This window comes from Bombus pyrosoma, linkage group LG8 (assembly GCF_014825855.1).
Source record: "Bombus pyrosoma isolate SC7728 linkage group LG8, ASM1482585v1, whole genome shotgun sequence".
NCBI lineage: Eukaryota > Metazoa > Arthropoda > Insecta > Hymenoptera > Apidae > Bombus > Bombus pyrosoma.
In genome coordinates, this window is record NC_057777.1 from 3,420,099 (window position 1) to 3,443,378 (window position 23,280).

The 23,280-nt window shown below is 35.0% G+C and overlaps 1 protein-coding gene across 9 annotated transcripts; it reads right to left on the reverse strand.

Moving 5' to 3' along the window:
* Positions 1 to 4: 4 nt before the first annotated feature.
* Positions 5 to 23,125, reverse strand: LOC122570100. Of its 9 annotated transcripts, XM_043731987.1 has the most exons (18): positions 19,943 to 20,782; positions 17,793 to 17,973; positions 17,298 to 17,364; positions 16,324 to 16,394; positions 9,085 to 16,022; positions 8,874 to 9,007; positions 8,052 to 8,786; positions 7,855 to 7,969; positions 7,613 to 7,743; positions 7,396 to 7,539; positions 7,108 to 7,317; positions 6,106 to 6,933; positions 5,611 to 6,029; positions 5,213 to 5,446; positions 4,102 to 4,977; positions 3,590 to 3,719; positions 3,153 to 3,492; positions 5 to 3,040 (listed from the first exon to the last, which is right to left on the reverse strand). In XM_043731987.1, exons 2-18 carry the CDS (start codon positions 17,948 to 17,950, stop codon positions 1,320 to 1,322), a joined length of 13,251 nt encoding a protein of 4,416 aa, XP_043587922.1. In that variant the 5' UTR covers positions 17,951 to 17,973; positions 19,943 to 20,782; the 3' UTR covers positions 5 to 1,319. The 9 variants fall into 9 exon arrangements, with proteins under 9 accessions (XP_043587922.1, XP_043587918.1, XP_043587915.1 ...); XM_043731983.1 differs by lacking the exon at positions 19,943 to 20,782 and adding an exon at positions 22,504 to 23,125 and having other exon boundaries at positions 6,106 to 7,317; XM_043731980.1 differs by lacking the exon at positions 19,943 to 20,782 and adding an exon at positions 21,337 to 21,976 and having other exon boundaries at positions 6,106 to 7,317.
* Between the last annotated feature and the right edge of the window lie 155 nt (positions 23,126 to 23,280).

The window sequence follows — 23,280 nt, forward strand, 5'->3', positions numbered from 1 at the left end:
GTTATTATAAAAATCAAAAATATTTATGTGTAGTTCTATATTTACAATATCACGATATTTACAATTTTTCTTGTAAATTAAACTACTTACAGGACACTCAGTCTTGTATTTTCATCTTACATTCGATGTTAAATGATTAATTTTAAAATTCGAGCACAGAATTCAGCGCAACAAAAGCTTTACATATTTTATTAACACGTAAAATTCTTATTTACCGATACTTTTCTAAAACAAGATCTAAGTTTTACCAAAATAAGTTAATAAGTAAATACTTTATTATTATTACTATTATTATTATTACTATTATTATTATTATTATTACCACCGATAACAATTTTTCAGCATCGATAAACATTAAATCTTACGTGTCAATCTTAATTTTTTATACATATCATTTAAAAGTTGTTCTTCTTGATCCAGATTTAATTTCACCATGTTTAATTATTCCTGAGTTGATATATGCATGAGTAATATTTCCTGAAAATTGTTTAACAGACGTTTCGAGTGAATAAAATGACAGAACTGCTCGACATTAAGTGTAAGTACTTAAAAATAACATTATTACGATATCATTATTTGTAAAAAATCAAGATACCTATACTAAGAGATTTTACATATTCCAAAATAAATAAATTCAATATTCATCAATTAGATGAATATCGATACATTTTTATTTACAGTTTCCATGTTAAAATTTTGCGTTTTGATTTTCAGAATAATTTTTACCAGCTTATAGCATGGCACGATTTGTCCCCCTATTTCACAAATTTTTATATTGTGTTTACTTAGAAATATATGTGCAAGGTATATCTATGTACAATATCGATGAAGTCCACATGGCAAATTGATGTTACATGGAATATAATTAAATATAATTCTTGTACATATGAAAACCTTTTCTTTTTATGTAATTCCAATTTTGCAATAAGATAACTTATAAAAGAATAACGTAATCTTGTAGAAAGTACAAATATTCATTCTTTTCATATTTCTCAAAATTTTTAAATATACACTAATGACGAATATAAGCACAAAATATGTAACTATGAAACGACCAAATGTGAGGATATTATCTACAATTACTCATCACAATACGACGAGAGAATCAATGAATTTTATAAAAATTCATCCATTATTATAGTATCTTTTAAGTATAACGTCACAGAAAAGCATGTATAATACCGTGAGTTACTTTGGTTACTATTGATCATTGTACCAATAATAGTCACGCAATAAATATTTATATACCATTCATTATATTACATTAAACAGCGTCGATACTGTAGAAAACGATACGTTTCCTTCTATATTTCCATTTGTTATTTCAATTTTTTAAGTGCTGGGATGTTTTTGATATCACTCTTAACATCTTCTAATATTATCTCCGGATTGATGTTGATTAACTGCGCAAGGGTGGTACAATTTACTTTCATTCGATGCCCCCCAACTACCATGTACGTGTTTAACTTGGCTAAATTAACGGGACTTCTGGGAGCGCCATAATAGGAAAACTGTTTGCTTTTCGCCTCTTGTTGCTTGTCTTGTATTCTATTACTGATAAGATATCTCGAATGTGGATTAGTCGATTTTCTAGCTACCGCCTTTATTCTGTATGGTATAGCATTATGACGAAATGCACTTTTAGTCGTAGATTTTTTTGCCACTGCATTGTTTTTCCGCGGTAATTCCGACCTTGACGGGTCTGAATTTTCGTTTTTGTCGGAAATCGGCTCAAACTTCTGCCATTTCACTTTAATCATTATTTTCTCCAGCAAAGACTCATAATTCGGAATACTTTCTATTTTTAGTTCCATTCCAGGATGTTCTTCGCTGTTGTGCGTGGAGACTTCCGAAGGACAGCTGAAAGATTTGTCACAGTACTTACATTTAAACAGATTTATATGTTTGGACACGTGGTTCTTCATTACATTAATAAACATTGTGGTGAACGGACAATCAGGACAAACGTATCCTCGAGACATTTCAGTCTTTTCTTGTTTCCTGAAATTTAATGGCAAATGCGAATGGAACATACTATGATGTGTCTTCATTTTGACCTCAGAGTCACATAACTCGTTACACCACTGGCAAATCCAACCCTCTTGTTTCGATCCAGAACTCTCCACCTCTTGTACATCACTATGCGATTGTTGTAAATATAATTCGTAAGGACTTCCCGCTTGTGTTTTCGAGCATTGAGCCTTCGCCAACGATTTTGCTGGAACGCTTATCTCTTTATATCTAAACGGATTCGACTTCGTTTTAAGAGCATCGGTCTGCGATGTTGATTCATTATGCATTATGTTCCAATGATTCCGTACCGTGCTCAAATACTTACTACGGAAGGAACAATAATAGCAATAGTAAATCGATTCATCCTCTCTCGCGTCAGAAACCTGTTCCTCCTCTATATCGTTGTTGTAATCCTCGGTGATAGTCTTTTTATCAAGCTCCATCTCTGTAGATTCGCTAGACGATTCAGATGGTGATATGTCTTCGACTTTAAATGGCGAAAACGGATGATTGACCTCCCAATGTTCCCAGATTTCCGACTTTGCCGCTGCAGTGAAACTACAATAAAAACATTTCAGTATATGTTTAGTCATGTGTATCCTCATGTGTATTTTGAGGCCAGTCGTATTCATAGCGGTAAAGTTGCACAAGTTGCACTTTTCTTGCGGTTCAATATTGAAATCATCAGCTTTTTCCGTGACTTCTCCTCCACTCATTTGTGTCTTTCGTTTTCTTTTCCTCTTCGGAAACACGATTCCGTATTCCTGTCGCCAAAATTCTTCCGGCAATTCTGGTCCGCCAGCTGCCGGATTTTCAACTATTTTCTCGGGACAACCGGGATGCTTAGAACGAATATGTTGTCGCATTAAACTCTCTGAGTTCGTGCTACGATCGCAGTAAGGACAGATAAATCCAAGTCGTTTTAAGTGTGTCAATTGTACATGCAATTTGAAGCCACGCCGTCGGAAGAATGTCATATTGCAATGTTTGCAGGTGAATGGCTTCTCTTCTTCTTCATCTGGCTTGCCTATATAAAAAATTGTAATTAATTTTATATATAGTCTGTCCAACAAAACGAGGCAGTAAACGCAAACAAAATTTGATCACATGGGAGTTTCTTTTTATTTGAGGACATTTACCTTTCTCTATATCAGTAATTTTCCCAGGTTTCTTCTTTTGGGATCCACTCTCAGTCCTTACATCGGTAATGGGAGCTGCATCATCTTTGTTATCCTCAGCTTGCACTTTTATGGTGTTTTCTGGAGTTTGTTCTTTGTTGCCTTGCTTGTTATCAGGCTTACTAACAGTATTTCCAGTTTTAGGGGTTTTGGTTACGGTATTTTGGGTAGTTTTAGCAGAAGATGGTTTTGAATTATTTCCAGTTATGCTTGTTGCAGAACATTCTGCGTCACTTGCATGTTCCTTGACTAATAATAGTCCTTTCATCATCAGTGTTTGTCTCTTCAATAATGTGCCAACCTACACATTAAAATAATCAATAAAAAAAGACATTTAAAATTATTGTATAATTTCATCAATTTTTAATAATATAATTTTTGTCAAGCGACTAACTTACCCATTCTTCGATGTCATCATCTGGAGATAATGGTTCGTGATTATGACGTTCCCCATTATGGTGTTTATTAAAATGCTTCAACAAGGCATTACGGTTTACAGACAAATATCCACATTCCTTACAGTGCCATCTGAAATATTTTCATATTAACCATTTGAATCCTAGGGTCTTTGAAAAAAAGGGTCGATAAATCTCGAACAACGCGATAGTGTTTGTCTTAATCGATTGCGAAGATAAACAAGCGGCGCAATAGCGCTCATCATATTTGTTATTTTTATGAAATACATCTATATTATTATATATGGATACTGTTAGTTTATAAATATTTCAAGTTTTGTTCAATAAAAATTATTGAGAAGATAATGAAATACAAAATACCGTTAGTCACCCGTAGCGTTCAAATGTACTGGGACTTCTCGACACAAAATCTAAACAGCGCGATCGCGCTGCTTGGTTAAATAAAGGAAAAATATAACTTCGAAATAACAGAACGAAACTATAAAAGTATTTACCTTGCGTAATTCAATTCTCTGTAAAGATGATCCCTCATATCATGCTTATATTTCGTCTTAAACTGCGTGCACAAAGTACAGACATACATATTACCATCTGCTTTCCCATAAGGTCCAAATCTTCCGATATCCGATTCACTGAAATCGTTGTCTTCAATTGATTTAGATCTAGTTTCCTTAGCTTTTTCTGTCGTATTCGACGTACTAGTCGCAGGTTCCACTTCTGTTGATACTTTGTCACAAGACAACGACCGCTTGGATTTTTCTTTCGTTTGCTTGGTGTCATCTAATGAATTAGATTTCCCCGGCTTTATTTTAGCCGGTTTAGTGACTAAGTCTGTGTCACTCTTTCGTTTTCCTAACTTTAAAGAAGATTCGGTGGACATTTCGTTTTCTTCTTCAAGAAGGATTCCGCGAATATGTCTAATTCGAGGCATGTCTCTTCTCCAAAGTGGAGTAGTATCAAAAGGTTCTTCTTGTCCAGTCTGCTCTACACTATCTGTACTTTTCTTATTCACCCCTTTTATTCGTTGATACATTAGAATATAATCAACATTTAAATCGTTAGGGTGCTTGCTATTAATATGTTGTTCTAACATGATTTTTCCATTTGTTTTAAAGGAACACGAGTTACATTTGTATTGGCTCTTCTCATCATGTGTCACAGACGTATGATTAGCCATTTCCGCTTTATACACACACTTATAATCGCAGAAGTTACATTTCCAATGATTTCCATCCGGATCTGGTACTTCCTCTTTGACTTCTTCTTGTATGGATTGTTGACTGTTCTCTGTGTTTTCCAACTCTCTAATTACTTTCACAAAAGGTCTTTTCTCGGGATGTTTGTCAGAAAGATGTCTCTCCACAACATGCCTAGACAATGTTTTGTTACTATTAGAAAGCATAGAAAATGAACCAAAGAGAATAAGTCTTTTTAAACATTTGACAAGCACATGCAACGTATATTTTATTAACGTTCACTTCGCATTCTTGTCAAATGTTTCAAAAATATATTATTCCATCTAATTTTTAAATACATCGTGCTTATAATCTGTGACCCAAACGGTGCATTATTAACCAAATGTGAGGCATAAACATCATTGTGTACCTATGATAATGATGATGGTTGCAGTGAGAACATTTATAAAGTCTGGTATCGTGCATTTTTAAATGAACGGCCATTTTATCAATTGCTATATTTAATCCTTCTTGACCTGGTGGTGGTTGTGGACAATGAGGGCACCGGAAATATTGTTCCTCGGAATGCAAAGCCTTTAAATGACATCGTAACATCGCCTCATCGACCGTTAAATAATTGCATTCAGCTACACCACACACGTATCTATTATAGGAAAACATTGCCAATTTTCATCCTTCGATTCACTCCCAAAACTCATCAAATTAAGTGAAAAAATATTGAACACTTTTGCGTGTGACAAGAATTACTCTCATTCTTGCAAGAACATCCATATTGTTATAACATCCGGTTTTAGAAAATATACCTACCTCTTATGCTCCGGTACAAATTTCGGGATGAACTCATCTTCGTTATTTTTGTTAATCTCTTTAGATTTCCCTCCCATCCGACCATTTTGATGAGAACTACTTGCTAAGTTGACCATTTTATCAAACATTCGTTCCTTCTTATCCAAGCAAGGCACAGGATTAACGGGACCACTTTCTGGCACACTTTCGTCTTTTGCATGCAATCGCAAGTGTCTAATGATGTTCGTACGCACTTTCGTCGTGTATGGACACACTGCACATTGCACTACACGGTTGTAGATCGCTTGAAGCGGCAAAGAATCTATTTCATCAGGACTGAAGCTGAATTTCTCAGTGTCTGTTGTAGCCTTCTCAGTGCCTTTTTCACTTGACTTTGTATTACTTCTACGCTTCTTTCCTTTACGATCTCCATTGTAACGCTGTACAAAAATAAACAAAATATTTATATATATATAATTTTGTGCTTTTACGACATACTGTATAAAATGTACTTACAACAGGTTGTACGATGAACAACCCATCAACGGATGGATTTTTTGGATCAGCCGGAACTAATTTACTATATGCACATTTATGTTTCATCTTCATATGCGCCATTGCTTGGTAACCCACTGTACATCTCATTTTGCACAATGAACAACCAAATCGTTTTAGTCCATGTGATTTTAAATGCTCTAATAAAAATCCAATTTTCAAGAAACGTTTGCTACAATGAGCACAGGTCAAGTTTTTATTCTCGCCCCTCAAAGAGCATTCTTTTACATGCGTCTTTAACTGAAGAGCAGTTTGTGAGCTATAATCGCATGTTTCATAGCCGCACTTGTATAACTGTGTCCCTGAGAAGCCAGTGTCTTTAATATCATCTAGAGTTAAAGGTTTATCTGTTTTCGTGGTGGAATCTTCCTTAGTATCGCAAGATGCGATTGAATCTCTGATATCACTGGAAGATTGTTCTTTTACATCTTCTTTTGGATTTATATTTTGTATCTCACTTACGTCAATGCTATCTTTTTGGTTCGATTCGGATTTTATATTTTTTATTGGAATAACTTCCGTATCGTCGATATCTACAATTTCAATGTCGCTATCTTCCATTTTACATTCTGTAGCGGATGAAGTATTCATGCGAGTTATATTAATAGACTGATTGACTTTTTTCAGGAAATCAGGGTTGTCCAGTAAATTGATATTTATAAATTCGTCGCTGCAATCAAAAGTTCCTTTGGAAGCTTCTGTTGGCTCCACAGAGCTTTTGTCAGTCAGAACATTGGTCTTTTTAGATTTATCTAATAAACTTTTGTCTGCGGATTCTCCATTCGAAACCTGCGTTGCCAAAACGTCCGAGTCATTCATTAAACAACTTTCGAATATCTTACTCATTGCACTATCGTTGGAACTCTCATTTAATGATTTTTCACGTTGTAAGGTTTTAGCATTGAGAGAGCTATTTGAATTATTAGCATTTCCAAATAACCTCGAAAAGGATTTATTTAATACCTCGTTTTCGTCCTTGTTCAACAAATTTACATCATTAGATGATTGAGGAAAAACTATAGCGTGAGACGAAGACGTGTTAATAATGTCTGTATCAGCTTCTTTATTGTGCTCGCCTTCAGTCTCCAGGTCAATCACTTCTTCTGTGATTTTCAAAGTGTCATCCAATGTTCTTATAATTAATTGTTCCATCACGTCTTTATTTCGTATTGGCTGAAATGTAACATTTAAAATGACATTCATAAAATATTGGTTTATTTATAATTTAATTCATTGACAAAATTATTTTACCTGAAGAGGAAGAGTTCGCTCAAGAACCTGTGGTAATCGATTGCAATGAAACGTGCTCAAATGATTATGCAGTTCGCTCAAGTGGTCCGAGCCATTCAAACAATACAGACATTGAAACTTGTAAAACCCATGCGTTCTATAGTGCTATAAGATTTAATTTCATAAGAATGATTATAAAAATTTAGTAACCGTTAATCAAATAACTTAAGAATATTACCGTCATTAACTGATCGATTTTCATGCAAGTAGTACGACACACGTGACACTTATAGCCAGAAAGAAGCGTTCCATGTTTATTTTTCAAGTGCGCTATAAAAGATTCGGGAACAAAGAAGAACTTCCCGCAATCTGTAAATGTATTTTCATGAGTTTAATTTTTCATTCAGAGATGATAAATAGCGTAATATTACGTAGCGTTATTCGTTCAAAGAAGACAAATAATGTAAATATAAATCGTACCATGTTGACACACGTAAGGATATATGGTGTCATGTCGATTGACTTCTTCTTTTGATGGTATTTCTTTCACGGAATTACCAAGTAGAAGACCACGATTTTTAGGGTGAGTCATTATCTGTAAATAAAAATCAAATGTGTGTCAAACATAAAAATTAATTGCCCCAGAAGTTATAATACTACAAAATGTATCGTCATACCTGATGTATTTGCACATAGGAAGGTACAATAGCTCTATAAAAACAGTACATGCACTGGTAACGGCAATGCGCGTGTTTTTCATCGATATGCGTTTTCATTTGATTCCAATCCTCCAATATCATGTAACAATAAGCACATTTCTGGTAATCAAATGGCGGTTGCATCATCGTGTTTTCGGATTGATTTACGTGTTGAAGATAGTGCTGATGATATATAGACAAAACATCAGTGCTGAAGCGACAATCACGTGCCATGCACTTGTACAAATGAATCAATTTAGTAGCCTTCAACATCGCTTTGTATGCATCCGCGGATTTTAATTTAACTGCCGAGACTGTGGCTAAAGGTTCTTTTGGTTTTATTAGAGCTGGCGTTCGAACAAGTTTGACGATTTTGTAATTCAAATTCTGCGACGATTGCGACGGAGTCACTAAAGGCAATTTACTATCTATTTGAATAATTGTTGATTTTGGAGCAATTGGAATGAAATTGGTGGTAAGCTGTGTGGTGGTTACAACTGGAGAAGGGGATAGACTCTTCATTGGAATTAGTTTTACTGTTTCTGGTGCGGATTGCACTGTCTGTATATTCCTCGTTAATGTCTGCGTAATAGATACAGCATTAAATCTCTTTAAAATTAGAGGCGAATTAGACTTTTTCAGTAAAGATACCCCCTTGCTTTTTATGGGAGTATCTTTGGGGACAGTTTCAACTGCTTTTCTTATATCATTTATCTGTAATGATAATAAAAGGAAAGTTGTACATGCATAGTTTGAAACAAGTGAAAAAATTTCAAGTAAATATCGTATGTAATGACTTACAATGGGACTTTCGGCGCCATCAGCTCTTGGTGCAAGACTAACTACATTTTCGATTTTCAAGAATGAACACTCTTCTTCAACATCTGATTTCAACGTGGAATCCATTGTATCTGAAGTACTGGATTGACTCGCATCTAATATATAAAATACTTTCGTAAAATATCAAACAACGATTCACATATCATTTTAGTATTTATATATTTATACATACCGTTCTTCATTAGAGATAGATCTTCTTGGACGTCTAAAAACTGCATGGGTACCGACAACATATCTCCACTTAGACGTCTCAAACGGATCAAGTTCTTAGGCGGATTACTATCGTCGTGCGAATCATGCGATATCTCGTGGAATCTACTTTCCTTTTTCCCGACAAATTTTTTAATACTAGATATAGGAACAACATCTGGGGGTTTGGGAATAGAACCAAAAGGAAACGCTCTTTTAGAGTCTTCAGGTTTAGAAGAAGTTTCATCTTGTTTTGTAGCTTGAAGTTGAGCAGCAAGTCTCTGTATAGTGGTAAACATTGGATCTTTACAAGATGCATTCATACTTGAAGTTTCCTTCAAGATCATGTTAACATCAGTAGGCAGTTCACTATCTGACTGTTCGCTACTAGAATCAGAGTCATAAATAGGAGCACTATGCCTCATATTCTCATTATCACTAGTTTCTGCGTCGCTTTCTTCATTCTTCTTTGTATCCAATATTGCCAATGGAACCTTGACCATTGAATTTGTTAGATTTGTTTCAGATGTAGACTTTGAATTACATTTTGTGCCAAATGATTGTTTTTGCGAAGTACTATCCTCAAGTTGTTTATCATTTGAAGTTCCTTCAGCCAATGATAGATTTTTCTCTGAATCTACCAGTGAAGGAATTTCAGAGGTACCAGGCAATTCAGTGGTATTACTTTGAGGTGGCATTGATGGAGTCGGTGAAGTCGTGATATTAATTGGACTTTTATCTGAAGAATTTGATACTACATTTGAATCAGTTTCATTATTTGCTGTTGTTAAATCAGTCTTCATTTTATCCTTCAATTTATCTATAATGGACAAACCTTTTTTAGATGCGTCTCTTTGTAATTTAATGCCAATGTTTTGAATAATTTCTTGCATTTTCTTTTTACGCTCGAGCTGAATTTCTACTTCTTTCTTTTCCAACTCTGGTGGACAAACAAATACATTCAGATTTCCTGATGGTAAATTGGAATCCATATCCATTTGTGGTGATTTCTTGTTTCCATCATCAGTAGTAACTTGTGGTTCAGAATGATTCTCTTCTTGATGTTTAACTTCAGGTACATCTTTTATTTTCTTATCCCCGTCATCAGACATTTTATCCTTCTTTATCACTTCTATTTCAGTGATATCATCATCATTCTGCTCAATCAGTTTTACTACTTCATTTACTAATCCTTTCTTTGAATTTGACTGGGTTACTTCTAGCTTTATCTTTTTCTCTGGTACATCAACTTGTTCATCAAATTCTTCTTCAACTGCATCTAAGGACATGTTTATCTTAACAATCTTAACACTCAAATCGTCCTTATGCCATAGATTAACATGTTCCTCCAGATTGGACTTCTTTAATTGAACGAAATTACAACATGAGCATAAATAACCATAAATGCGATTCTCAGCAGGTATTTCATCTTCAGTTATGGCTTCAACAAAAGTATCTTTGAATTTGCGACATACTTTATAATAATGAGTTCTCATGGAGGACTTGGCTACAGTTTGATAAGGACAACTATTGCATCGAAACCTGTATTCTCCTGTGTGAGTAGTACAATGTTCATAAAATGCTTCCATTGCAACCTTGGCAGCTCCTTCACTGAACAAAAAGCAAAATCTGCAACGAAATTTACAGATTTCCTCGGTAAGAGGTTCCATTGACGAATTTTCTACATTATTGTCATTCGCATTTTGAATAGCTAATAGAGCATCCGACTGTTTCAATCTGGAAATCAGAATTTCCTTTCCAGGATGGCTTAATTTGTAATGGTGAACAATATTTTTACCAATGAATAAACAGAGCAAACAATTGTACTTTTCTTGTCCTGTCCAAGCGTAATCGATTAATTTTTTTACATCTAACTCAGAAAAAGATCTATCTAGATCAGTTTTATTCTTAACGACGTTCTTTTCAGCGTTACGGTTGGTTTGTTCGTTATCTTTTTCCAGTAACTGTTCATTAGGACAAACTTTACTTAAAGAAGATTTTTTCTTCTCTGTAGGATCAGATGTTATTATGGATACCTCTTCTTTTTTGTCTTTTGAATTATCTTGAAGAATCTCACTAGAATTAGTATCTTTAACATCATTCTTAAGCTTCTTTGAAATATTTTGCTTTGTATTATTGGGTAAACTACTGTCTTTGCTTGTTGTATTTTCTGAAATAGTATCTCCTTTGTTAGAAATATCTATTTCAGAGCTAGCATTAAGCTCACAGTCACCCTTGGAAGATGAAACTGTAAGAGTCTTCTTCCTTCTTTTTTTGGACAAAATACCCATCTGCCAATTACACTTTTTCTTCTTCTTCTTCGCTGAAGACTTCTTCGTGCTTGATTCAGCCGGTAATTGATCGCTAACATCATCATCGACGTCTGCGTCGCTTCCTTTGTCCGCTATTGATGAGTCCTTATCTGCATCATTCTTTACTGGTGCTAATCCCACTAAAATGTTACTCAATAACTTCTCATTACCACTAGTATCTATTATAGTTGAAATAACGCCTGTCTTTTTGCTAGAAGTTATGCTACTCGACATAGAAATATCAGATGTAATACTTTCTTCATCAGTAAATTGAACATCATCTTTACTTTCATTCAACAGTTCGTTTCCTTTCTTCCTTGTAGACTTTCTAGAAGATGTTTGAACATTTTTCTTCTTCTCTGTTTGTTCTACTACCTCAGATTCAGACTGCTTATCGGGATGAATTGAAATGTCCACAGCTGCAGCCAGTTCAGACACATCTATCCCAAAACTCTCATCAGATGAGCTATCAAACATCACTTTAGAACATTCCAATTTAGAAATGTTTGTCTTCTCAACTACTACTCGTGGTTCTTTTATCGTTTCCTTATTAATACGTTTGCTTCGCCTTAGTACCTCAGAATCTTCATTAGATGTTTCTTGATTAGACAATGAACTAGAATTTTGAATTATCTCTGTTCTCAGCGACAATGGTTGATCCTCTTCACTATCTGAACTTTGATTATATTGTTTTGAATGTTGTCTAGTGATTCTTTGCACCTCTTTCTTTGATTTACCTCTAGACTTACTTGATTCGTCAGAAACACGTGATTTTGTAGATTTTTTTTGCTTGGACGAAACCACAGTGTCTTCTACATCAGAATCTACATCCAAATCACGTTTATTCGATTCGTCCTTCTTTATGCTCGTAGTACTTTGATTGGAAGTACTCGTGCCTGCATTATTTTGATTTTCTTTTTGTGCTCTACATAATCGATAACCAGTTGCTGCCACAACATCATCACTGATGAACATTTCCCTAATATCTTCTTGCAACATCTCCAGCGAGTTCCTCCTCTTTGCTTTGGCTTTTGGTACCTTTGAAACAACCTCTTTATCTTCAGCCAATTCATCCTTGGTGATCTCTTTAGGTGTTTCTGGAATACTTTTCTCCTTGTTTATATTTATTTCATCTTCATTGGACTCCTTCTTCTCTTCAGCAACGTTTTGCGTTTCTACATGTGCAATCTCTTCTTTAGTGGTAGCATTTTTAGGATCTGGTCCTTTTTTCGAAAGATCTAAAGATTCAATATTAGGAGTTACTTTCGCAATATTTGTATTTGTCTTTTCTTCCTGGTTATCCATTGATGTACCTTTAATCAATTCTTTGTCCGCCGTTTTTAAAATACCAAGCCTTTCAGCAAGAGACTCTTCATCGGAACTATCCGAAAAAATTACTCGTCGCTTCTTCCTCGTTTGAACTTTCTTCGTCTCAGGAATATCATCTTTATCCGAACTGCTACTCTCTGATTCTGATTCAATGATCCTCTTGATCTTCTTCAACTTCTTCGCCTGCAATACTTCTCCCAGCTTCTGCATGAATTTCGCGTGTTCGACGAATTTCTTTCCCTCACCAAATTCAAACGATTTTCTAATTAGAGCTTCTATCCATTCCTGAGTCATTTCGCCTTTTGACTTGGATCCTTCTATTTCCTCTTTCTTAGATTTCTCAATATTACCAGGTAATTTGGAGGAGGTAGTAGTGATAAAATCTAATTCAGAAATATTGACATCACTATTCTCTTCTACAGGAGTCTCCCTAAAACTATTATCTTCTTTCAATTCTTCCTTTTTATCAGTGACTACATTACTTTCATTGCAATTTTCAGGGAGAACATTCCTATCGCTGCTACTGCTCACTTCCGCAGTTGCGTCTTCCTTGTCTTTCTTAGCAGCTTTATTTGCTTTATCCTGCTTTTCCAAAGGACACTCTTTAATTTCCTCAGAAATGTGACTCGACGTGGGCAACTCTGATGACTCGTTACGTTTTATTTTAGGAATTTTAAAATTTTGTAAACAATAGCCTTGTGCAGACTTTGCCTTCGTGTCGATAACTCCGTACAAACTCTCCAAGGGTGATTGCATCTTGTCTTTAGTTGTCTTCTCTTGTGTATGTTTAGTACTATTTTCCGTGTCCACACGTTTATGGCTATCAACTGGCTTTGGAGGAGATTTGGGTTTTTCCTTGATCTTCCTGAACGTCGATGTTGCAGTCGTTGGTCCCGTCGAACGTTTTCTGGGATCCCTCTCATTGAAACTACTATCTTTACCTTTGTGAGATGGAAAATGTTTATCCTTAGCCAACCGAGGATCCCTCACCGAGGTACCATTATCCCTCTGGTTGGAGCCTTGATTATTTACATTGTGCTCCATGCGTACTCTTGGATCGCGGTCAGATATGTTTCTAGCGTCCCTACCGAACCTATTACAGTTGTCCCGCTCACTATGATTGTCCCTAGGACCAGGCCTACGAGTGTCACGATTGAAATTATTCCTAGATTCTCCTCTATTCCTTTCATTGTAATACGTGTTACGTCCTCTACCATTGCGGTCCCTGTCTCTGTTCCAAGGACAGGGAGTGCTGGGCCTCGGATACGGCCCTGAAGGACCTTCTGTAGGCCCCATTACACCACAAGGAACTTCGTTCTCTGGTCTATATGGTACATCATTCGATCGGTTAATCGGAGAATCCCATGGCTGCCTCTGGTGAGGATATTCCATTCCTCTATCAAAAGGCGACTCATAAGACCTATTCTCTCCCTGAAAGTTCCTGTACTGTGACCCAGGAACAGGAAACCTTGTAGGTGATATTAAAGGCTGTATGGTAGGTACATTAGGTACATCCACATTGGGTATATCGTCTGATCGTGGAATATGGTTCATATCCTGAGATCTCGTATTGGGACTCATTAGAGGTCTAATACCAGCGTTCATGTTTGGAGGGAATTGGTTAGGCCTTATCTGGCCTTCGTTCATTTGATGAGGATCCATATGAATGGACTCTCTATTGGCACCTACGTTCCACATCTCTTGATGTGGCATACCTATCGGATGTGGATACGTTTGGGCAGGAGAACTAGGCATACCGTTAAAATTGGAAGACGATGGCCACTGGTTGTTGCAATAATCATTCGTATTTACGGGTGGGTGCATGGAAGGCCAGTGGCCTTGGTTCGTTACTTGTCTATTGAAATACTCGGGTCCTTCCATTCTGAACTCGGTGTCTATCCTAGGTGGCACCATCTCAGACCCAATGTTTCCCTGGCGTCTCTGATACAACACAGTGTTTCTGTCATCCGGCTTGGCCGAACCGACATGATGTATCTGATTGGACATATCTTCATCGGGTCGATAGTGTATGTTGTGCACGTTAGGTTTGTCTATATCATTGCCCTGGTTGTCACGCAACTGGCGAGGATGGCGCTCGTAGTTATCCGCAAAACGAGGCTCTGTCTTGGAATTAGGTGAAGATGGTACATTTCTACTGTCGACAGACGTAGTCGTCATAAACGAACTAGAACCATGACCTAAACTACCTTGAGGTGATCCCTTAGTTTCACCAGACTTGAGAAGGTCAACTTTTGAGCCAGTGGGTAGACATTTCCTACTGGTTAGCTTAACTATATGCTTGTCTATCTCTTCCCAACGTCTCTCACTCTCGCTATCAATATCTTCTTGTGTTAGCAGAAATGATTTAGATGTCTTTAGATCCTTAACATTCCCACCTAATTCCTGTTTATCCTTCTTGAATTTACCTGAATCATCTTTTAACCTATCATCCTTCTTTTCCATTTTGCTATCATCTTCCTCGTTCAACAACTCAGCCAAATCTTCCATGGACAATGGCGGTTCTGTAGAAACGGGAGGTGGTGAGAGCAACAATGGTGCTGATGGTTTGGAACCAGGCCTCGAAATTTCCTTTGACCGAAGTGGAGTGTTCTTACAGAGTTTTGGGAACAAAATCTCCAAATCTGGCGACTTCAACTGTGCATCAGGCATATTAACAGGTGATTCAGGGCTAGATTCTGACAAAACCTGATCCATGTTTACTCCCATCATTCGATTCTTCTCTAACATCGACGACAATCTTCTGGAACCGCCCAGAGAGGGGACTGGCACGGTTTGTATTTGTCGAGACGGGTGCATCGATATAGGCATGTGAGATCTGCCATCGTTCACCTTTGCAGACAGATTACTTTCAACCATTTTGGTCACAGTAACACCATCGTGGCTAGAAGTAATGATCGTCTGCCAATTTTTATTCCTCGAGATGTGACTTTCGTTCTCTTCGAGCATATCCCATTCGGCGAACGATACATCATCCCCGTTTTTACACAAAGACTGTGGCGAGGGAGGTACATCGTTACTCGTCCTCTCTGTAGGTATGATGATGGGAGCTTTGGTTGGTAAAGTTTCTATGGGGTCAGGAGAGGCTGGTTTGCTGTCAGATTTGTCATCGAAATCTAGACTGCGTTCAGTAGGAATTATTATCGGCGCCACTTGAGAACCCGAATCTGGACTAACCGGAGGAGTTGGACTGGCTGGCGTCTCGTGGATCTCTCGGTCCTCCATAACATCTTCTGTATGAGACTTTACATCTTCAAGCATACTGAAAGGGATTCAATCGACGTTTTACAATATCTTATCTTAGTAATATTTCATTTTACAACAATATATATTACTTGTTATATAATGATAATAGTACAATGAAATTCCTGCTTAACAATGATGTTCGAATTATGAACAGCGAACATCATTGTTTTACAAAATTGAATATAGGTTTTGGTTTACTTTTAATTTTAGGAATACATCGATATATTGTGTACAATACATAATGATGAACTTAAAGTTATATATGAGTAGTTGTTGAATGAACTTTGTACAAATTGTGTGGGTGATATGATACTTACTTTGAACATTGTGCGGAGCTAGATTCACTTTTCTTGTGCGGAAAATGTAATCCGGGCGTATTTCCCTGAAACTCGTGTCAGATTAGAATGATTAAAATAACAAAAAAAAATACATGCACTACGGAAGCCTGAAAACATCCAGAAGTTTAAAGAACAGAAAATAAAAAGGGATCATCTGAAGCAACTACGTCTGTTCAAAGAAGAGGAACCAAAGAGAATGTAATGACTGTACATTGACCATTTTTCTATAAACATCAACTAATTATGTATAATATTTTTTATATTTTACATCATATTACAGTTATAAATAATTTCCATGAATTTTCATAATAAATTCCATAAATTTTTTATAGTACTAATTTTTAACATTTTTTACATAATGAAATCATAGAAATGCCATTGGAAAAAAGCGGTGTACAGAATGCAATACAAAACATTTCGTAAAAATGTGAACACCCAGTTTCTACTGATAAAATATAAAAGATAAGGAGAACGATGCAACAGTTATAATTTGCTCTATCAAAGCACGGTAACAATACCCGCGGCATTTGAAATGCGGCATATGAAATAATATAAAAGAGCCGTTTGTTAAAGAAATATTATTATTTCTTCATCATTATTTCAATTTTTAAAATATTGTATAAATAGAAATCTTTATGCGCATATGTATAGTTATCATTCATATATTATACATATACATATAACATTCGAACTAAGGGAAGAACTTACAAACATTCTCGTTTATATCTTTCTTCTGTGAATATAGTGCAAACTAGTATCATACAGAGCATAAAGCCAAGTGCTAGTTTTTGATTCACTGAATCTGTAAATTGAATAGTACATTTGATTTGGCTAAAATTCTTTAATTCTAGAGCTAAAATTCTTTTAAGAATTGATATTTTTAAATAAATAATTCAGTGCACCAAAAATGTAAGACACATGTAAGTTTGTAATACGATGATTAATATATCTACCTTTTCTACTTTGTTGTGTAACTTCTGTAGAACGTCTTCGCATCGCTGCAACGTCTCAATCTTCAGCCTATTTTATTGATAACAGTATGATTAATTGTATTTTGGATTTTACGCCTTTCTGATTTAAAATGTAACTCTAGATTTATGATAATATTGTATAGTTCGTAGTTTTTGCAATAATAATATTGTTGTAAAATACGCGTAATAAAAGATGTAAGCAGATGGAAATTTCGTTCTCTATGAAAATAAATAAAAATTGTAGAAATAAGAAAATTAAAAAAAATTTTAACGTTCAAAAAATCAAAACTTAAAAGTTTGAAAATTCGATACCACAAAATTAAGAACTTCGAAAACTTAAAAATGTAAATTAAAAGAATTCTGTCCGATGTCGGTTTTGTATTTAAAATTTTAAGTTTCAGCGCATAGACACTGAATGTCATCAAAAAGCTGCGTTGATTAAAAACGAATGTTTTATTTTGTGACTGCGAAACATACTTCCTCTTGCTGTTCGATAGGATCCCATGTAGGCTTTGCATTTTCTGCAGTTGTACTTCTCGCGATTTGTCCTTAACGTTTTGCAGTCGCTCTATCATCGCTTCCAAAAACGGAATGTACTTTTGCATCTCAGCAAATTTCTTATCATACTCGTCCATTTTGTTTGATGTGTATCGCTCACCTGCACCGGGAGAAGAAAATCTTTATGCTTACAAATATTTCTCGACTATTACTAGTTACATCATTCGCTTTTTTTCGACTTTTACTCATTTACTTATTCAAATGAAATTTTTTTATGCCTTACAGAAATCTATACTTCATTCGTTACCATATTATAATTTATCACTTAATATTTGCTTACAATATGTCCAGCTTAAATATCCAACCTATTTCTTTATTTATTTTACCATATTCACAAATAATAGAAATTTATTTTGTTTGTGATCACTTGTGCCTTTATATTATAATTACGCGTTAGTGAATTTTCTTCATTAATATTGGTAACACTGCCTTCGTATTGTATCGCTTTTTTTATTTGATTTCGATTTCATTGTTAAACGAACAATAAAAATTATTCAAATTTGGAATTTAACTATTTCAAAGAGATAAGAAGTATTACTTGTTCACTAATAATTCCAAAATTTATGCGATAATTTAACACTGCACTGGAGTTAGCCGCCAAATTTAACTGCAAACGTACTAAGTCGCTTATGTAATTCGAACTTCTTTATGTTTAATAAATAAATAATTAAAACAAATAATTAATAAATAAATAATAAATAGCTAACAAAAATAATAATTAATAATAAATAATTAACGCTATGTTACTAATAAATTATTGGAATAACACTTTAGATATAGTGATAAAAATATAACTCATTCAATTAATAAAAAGAAATTTTCATTATTCTTCGACTGCGTAACTTCATCTGTCTTCAGTCTGTCATTTTCTCTACACTCTTCCAGCACTGTAATACAATCCACCGTGAAACATAATCCTTTTTAGTTATGTAAGTACTAATATTTCGTTCTAAGTAAGAATATAACACCTGCCAATCATACTGCTCCATTTCTTTAGACTTAAATTGTAATTTCATTTTACATTTTTACAAACGAGTTATGATCTTCATTTCTCCGGGATTTTGTTCCGAGATTATTTTAACTTGTTACTATCCATGGTCACTCTCACAGTTAATCAATAACGGGAATAATGAACGACATATAATGCATGTGTACAACAAAAAAATATAGCGATCCGTATGTACTAGTTTATTCTCGTACACTATGAATAATCTTACTTATACAAACATTATGGTATATAAAATATACAATTTCAATTTATATTAATCAATCGATCACCGAACTTAAATTGTCACGTTCAATTAACTACGTCGCTCTATCGACGATTTAAGTACGCTGGGAACACAGTAATTTGAAATATGGTATACCTTTGTGCAATATACGACCAGGAAACTATTTAATATCACATTGATGTAATCCACTTCTGTAATTCTTCCTCGAAAGTACTCCTCACGTAACTCGCAACACTATTTACGACAAAGAACCACGTGATCACTTTTCATATCGAAATTCATTCGAACCGTTAGAAAAAGACAAAAATCAATTTGTCAGATTTACTGGAGAATATAATTAAGCAGCATTGGTTGTAAATTCCACGATGTTTATGCTCAATAATTGCACCGCACATGCGTGCTAAGCATTCGTTGACAAATTTATAACTCTAGTCACATTTTATTCGTTTGGTATAAAAAGGAAGGACTTCGAGATCTTCGCCATTTCTTTATATACCAATTTTTCGCGGAATGCCAAACCAATAACTTTAGTCGAATTCTTCAAGGAATAACGCACTTGTACACACTGATTGAAAAATATTTCAAAACTTAGACACGAGAATCACAGTCGAAAACATAACTGACGGCTAGATGCGTTGCAGCTACGTGCCAGGTCAGAATTTCACTGGATTTTCCAGGTATCCAGAAAAAGCAGATATGTGCGTCCCATTTAATGGGCAATAAATCACACCAAAACTGCAAGACCTAATCTATTTGCTTTGAATAGATCACTTCTCAGCCAACGACTACGGTCGTACAGAGCTTATTTTCAAACTGTTAATATTGTTCCGTACGTACCGTGTTTCGTGTCCGTACTCTATCGTAAACTTGAACATGTGACGTATTCAAAGTAGTGGATAAGAAACATCCCTGAGAGACATTTCTCTTGTTACATTTTTTCCAACATGCGTAGTTTCATCATCATCTTGAAAGAGAGAGGAAGTAGATGGAAGCACGATCAAGAAGATTTGAAATTATCGGTAGATAGCAGCGCAGTAGCAAATATGGTGGCCGAACGACATTATACGACATTGTTCGGCATTATTCTGCCTCGCTTAAGACTTTCCGATATAAATTATTCACAACTGTCATGATTTTTTATTACTATCAAGTAATCAGAATGATATTTGGTAGGTATAGTTTCATATAATGATCGTGGGTTGATGATACTGCAAAGTATTTCAATGCATTGGTAACTTATTGCAACGTATCTTAAGATTGCATTTCTGAAAATGGGTTCCAGAAGGACATTCTGGATAAAAATCTCTCTGCTTAGATTGTAGTATTTAATTACGGTTAATGTTATATAACATTAATATAAAATTAAATTTCATTGTTAATAAATAAAAATCACGTATTGAATTACGAATGATACTAACGGAAATGCTCCTACTTGGAAGGGCACTAATAGTGTTCTTGTTAGTACAGAATGCTAACAATAATTATAACTGCATATTTACGTCTCAGTAAAAAGAATATGTAATGAGGTACATATGTGTTCTCTTTTGATATTCAATTGGATGCGACTAACTTAAATAATGTAATACTTCATAGTTATTAACTGAATAGTATTAAGTACAATGGAGGATATAAGAAAAATATGATAAACTTCTAAAATATATCATAAAAATTGTCCGTAAAAAATTAATGGAGCGAGAAAATTAAAAAATATAAATAAAATAGAATTATATTTTTATACATTTGTATAAGAATTGTATTTTATATATATTTTTATACTTTTATAAGGATCTATATGCTTCGAATTTCGATCTTGTCATATGCAAAAGATGCATTATAATTCGCATTTCCGAACTGTCATGACCTTTCTCTTTTCAATTGCTTCTCAATCTGTCTTCATTTTTCTTATTCTCTTTCACTTTTCGTCGATTATGACATTCGAGCCATTCAACGTATGACTTTCGACAACGATCTTTCTTTATATAACTATTTTTTACCTCAAAATAATTAAATCTTAAAAATTGCTTTGAATATCTCGTATGACATTATATAAAAGAAAATATCCCACTGCGTTTAATCACCATGTTACTTTCTAAAAAATATGTTGTAGTTCCCCGATAAGTAATTTTTCTATTCTACAACGATAACGATTTACACATTTTCTTAATATGTAGTTAACGGATTTGTATCCTATTCCTTACCAAAGAATAGATATTTTATCTACGACGACACACCTGATAAAACATTACACAGCAGAATATCGCCTTCTGCATTGATCTTCTCTCGCCTTTCGAATCCTGCGTATTGAAAAAATCTTAGCACAGCTGAACCGGACCCGAGACAAAAGTGCGAAATCCCGAGTATCCCGAAGTCGTTAATGCACGTCTATGTGCACACACTGCATGGAATAGCTTTAACTCTCTCACAATGTCGCAGTTACGGTGGAACTGACACTTTTTTTCAAGTTCTGCAGCGCGCTCTATAATTCTGCATCACGAGCTAGAGGAACTAGACTATCGCGATGAATATTTAAGCATCAAAAGTACCAATTCGGCATACCAGTTTAATTATCCGATGGAACGTCACTTCTTATAGAATGCACGCACAAAGACACAAAATATTCCGTACATATAACCACCTTTCGGACGAAATCCCGATAAGGTGTAACCCGATGTTAGCTCTCGGAATCGCATATCAGGTAAAAGTCTAAAGCGTCCACACTCTCGCGGATTTCGACAAATATCTTTGTCTAACTCGCTATCACGACCATGATTCTTCAAACTAATTCAACAATTCCGTATCAAACTGCGTTTACGATTCCGTATATACGAGACTCATTTTACTATGTGTATTATTATATCGAACAGTTTTCAGCTAGCACCGGTACACGTTCCCCGAAAGTCTTGATGCACTTCGAGGTCTCACTGTACGAGACATCGGGTCGAGCGCTGCTTTTCGGTTCACAATAATTCGTCGTGGTGGTTCATCATTCATTTCTGAATATACATACACATAAGTAAAGATGACAAACATGTATGAACACGCAACTATTTTCCTACGCATCACAAATGAACGAGCCGCGACCGTTGGAGGGAAATTAAATCCCTGCGAGATATGTCGTGAAAATAATCTCCTCAATATAGTGGAAAATCGATCATTTCTCTTCGCAAGACATTCCTTTATAATTACAATCGCACTACCTATGAAGAAAGAAGCAAAATGGCAACCCTGAAGGGCGCACAATGTACAATGGCTGCCATTAATGGCAGCTAGGCTAAACGATTTCACGTGGTTCTCCGTCAATATTTTTTCTGCCATATGTTACTCACCTTTTATCACATCCACATACTTACAATTTAAACCTAATATATTTTGCTCTTTTTTGTAAGGGTATTACTTACGTTAATGGAACGATACATTTGATTAGTTTCGATCGAATAACAAATTTTATTGTTTTCTCGAATTAATCTCTGTGTGGGACACAACGCAATATACATGTTTTTCGAACAATCAATAATTTCGAGTCCTAAAATATATATTTCAAGATTCTAAAAATAAATATACGTTGCACAAAATGTAATATAATTTTGTTCATTTCCTCAACAGTACACTTCTATATCGATAACTATCATTATCTAAATAACAAAATAAATACCAAAAATCAAATATGCAGTTATTGTGTGAAAATCGTCTTTAAAACAGGAGTTGTGGAGTAAATGCAAATAGAAAATCTGATATATGTGTTTTAATTATTCCTCTAATAATTGTTGAAGTTTCCACCAAAACTCGATAATCCAAAATTAATTGCCGATTACTTGATCCAAGTTTTGGGTGTTCTGATGATTTAGGTATCCGATAATAGTATATTTTGAAGGACGAGAGAAACACACCTTCGCCTATGGAGGTCCGCCATTTACGACTCGTGTGATTCTAGCTTCTATATCTACTTAGTAAGTTCGAGAACTCTCGGTGACAAGAAACGAGTTTAGCCGGAAATAGCCGAAGTTTCTATCCCAGGTTTTATCATTTGTTCGATTAAGTGATACATGACTATTAATAGAACTGAAAACATCTTAATAAATAAAAATATAAGAAAATATTACTTTCACAAAAAAATATAATATAAGTTCATTAAAAAAATATATTATAAAAAGATATTTACATTCATGTAGAATTGT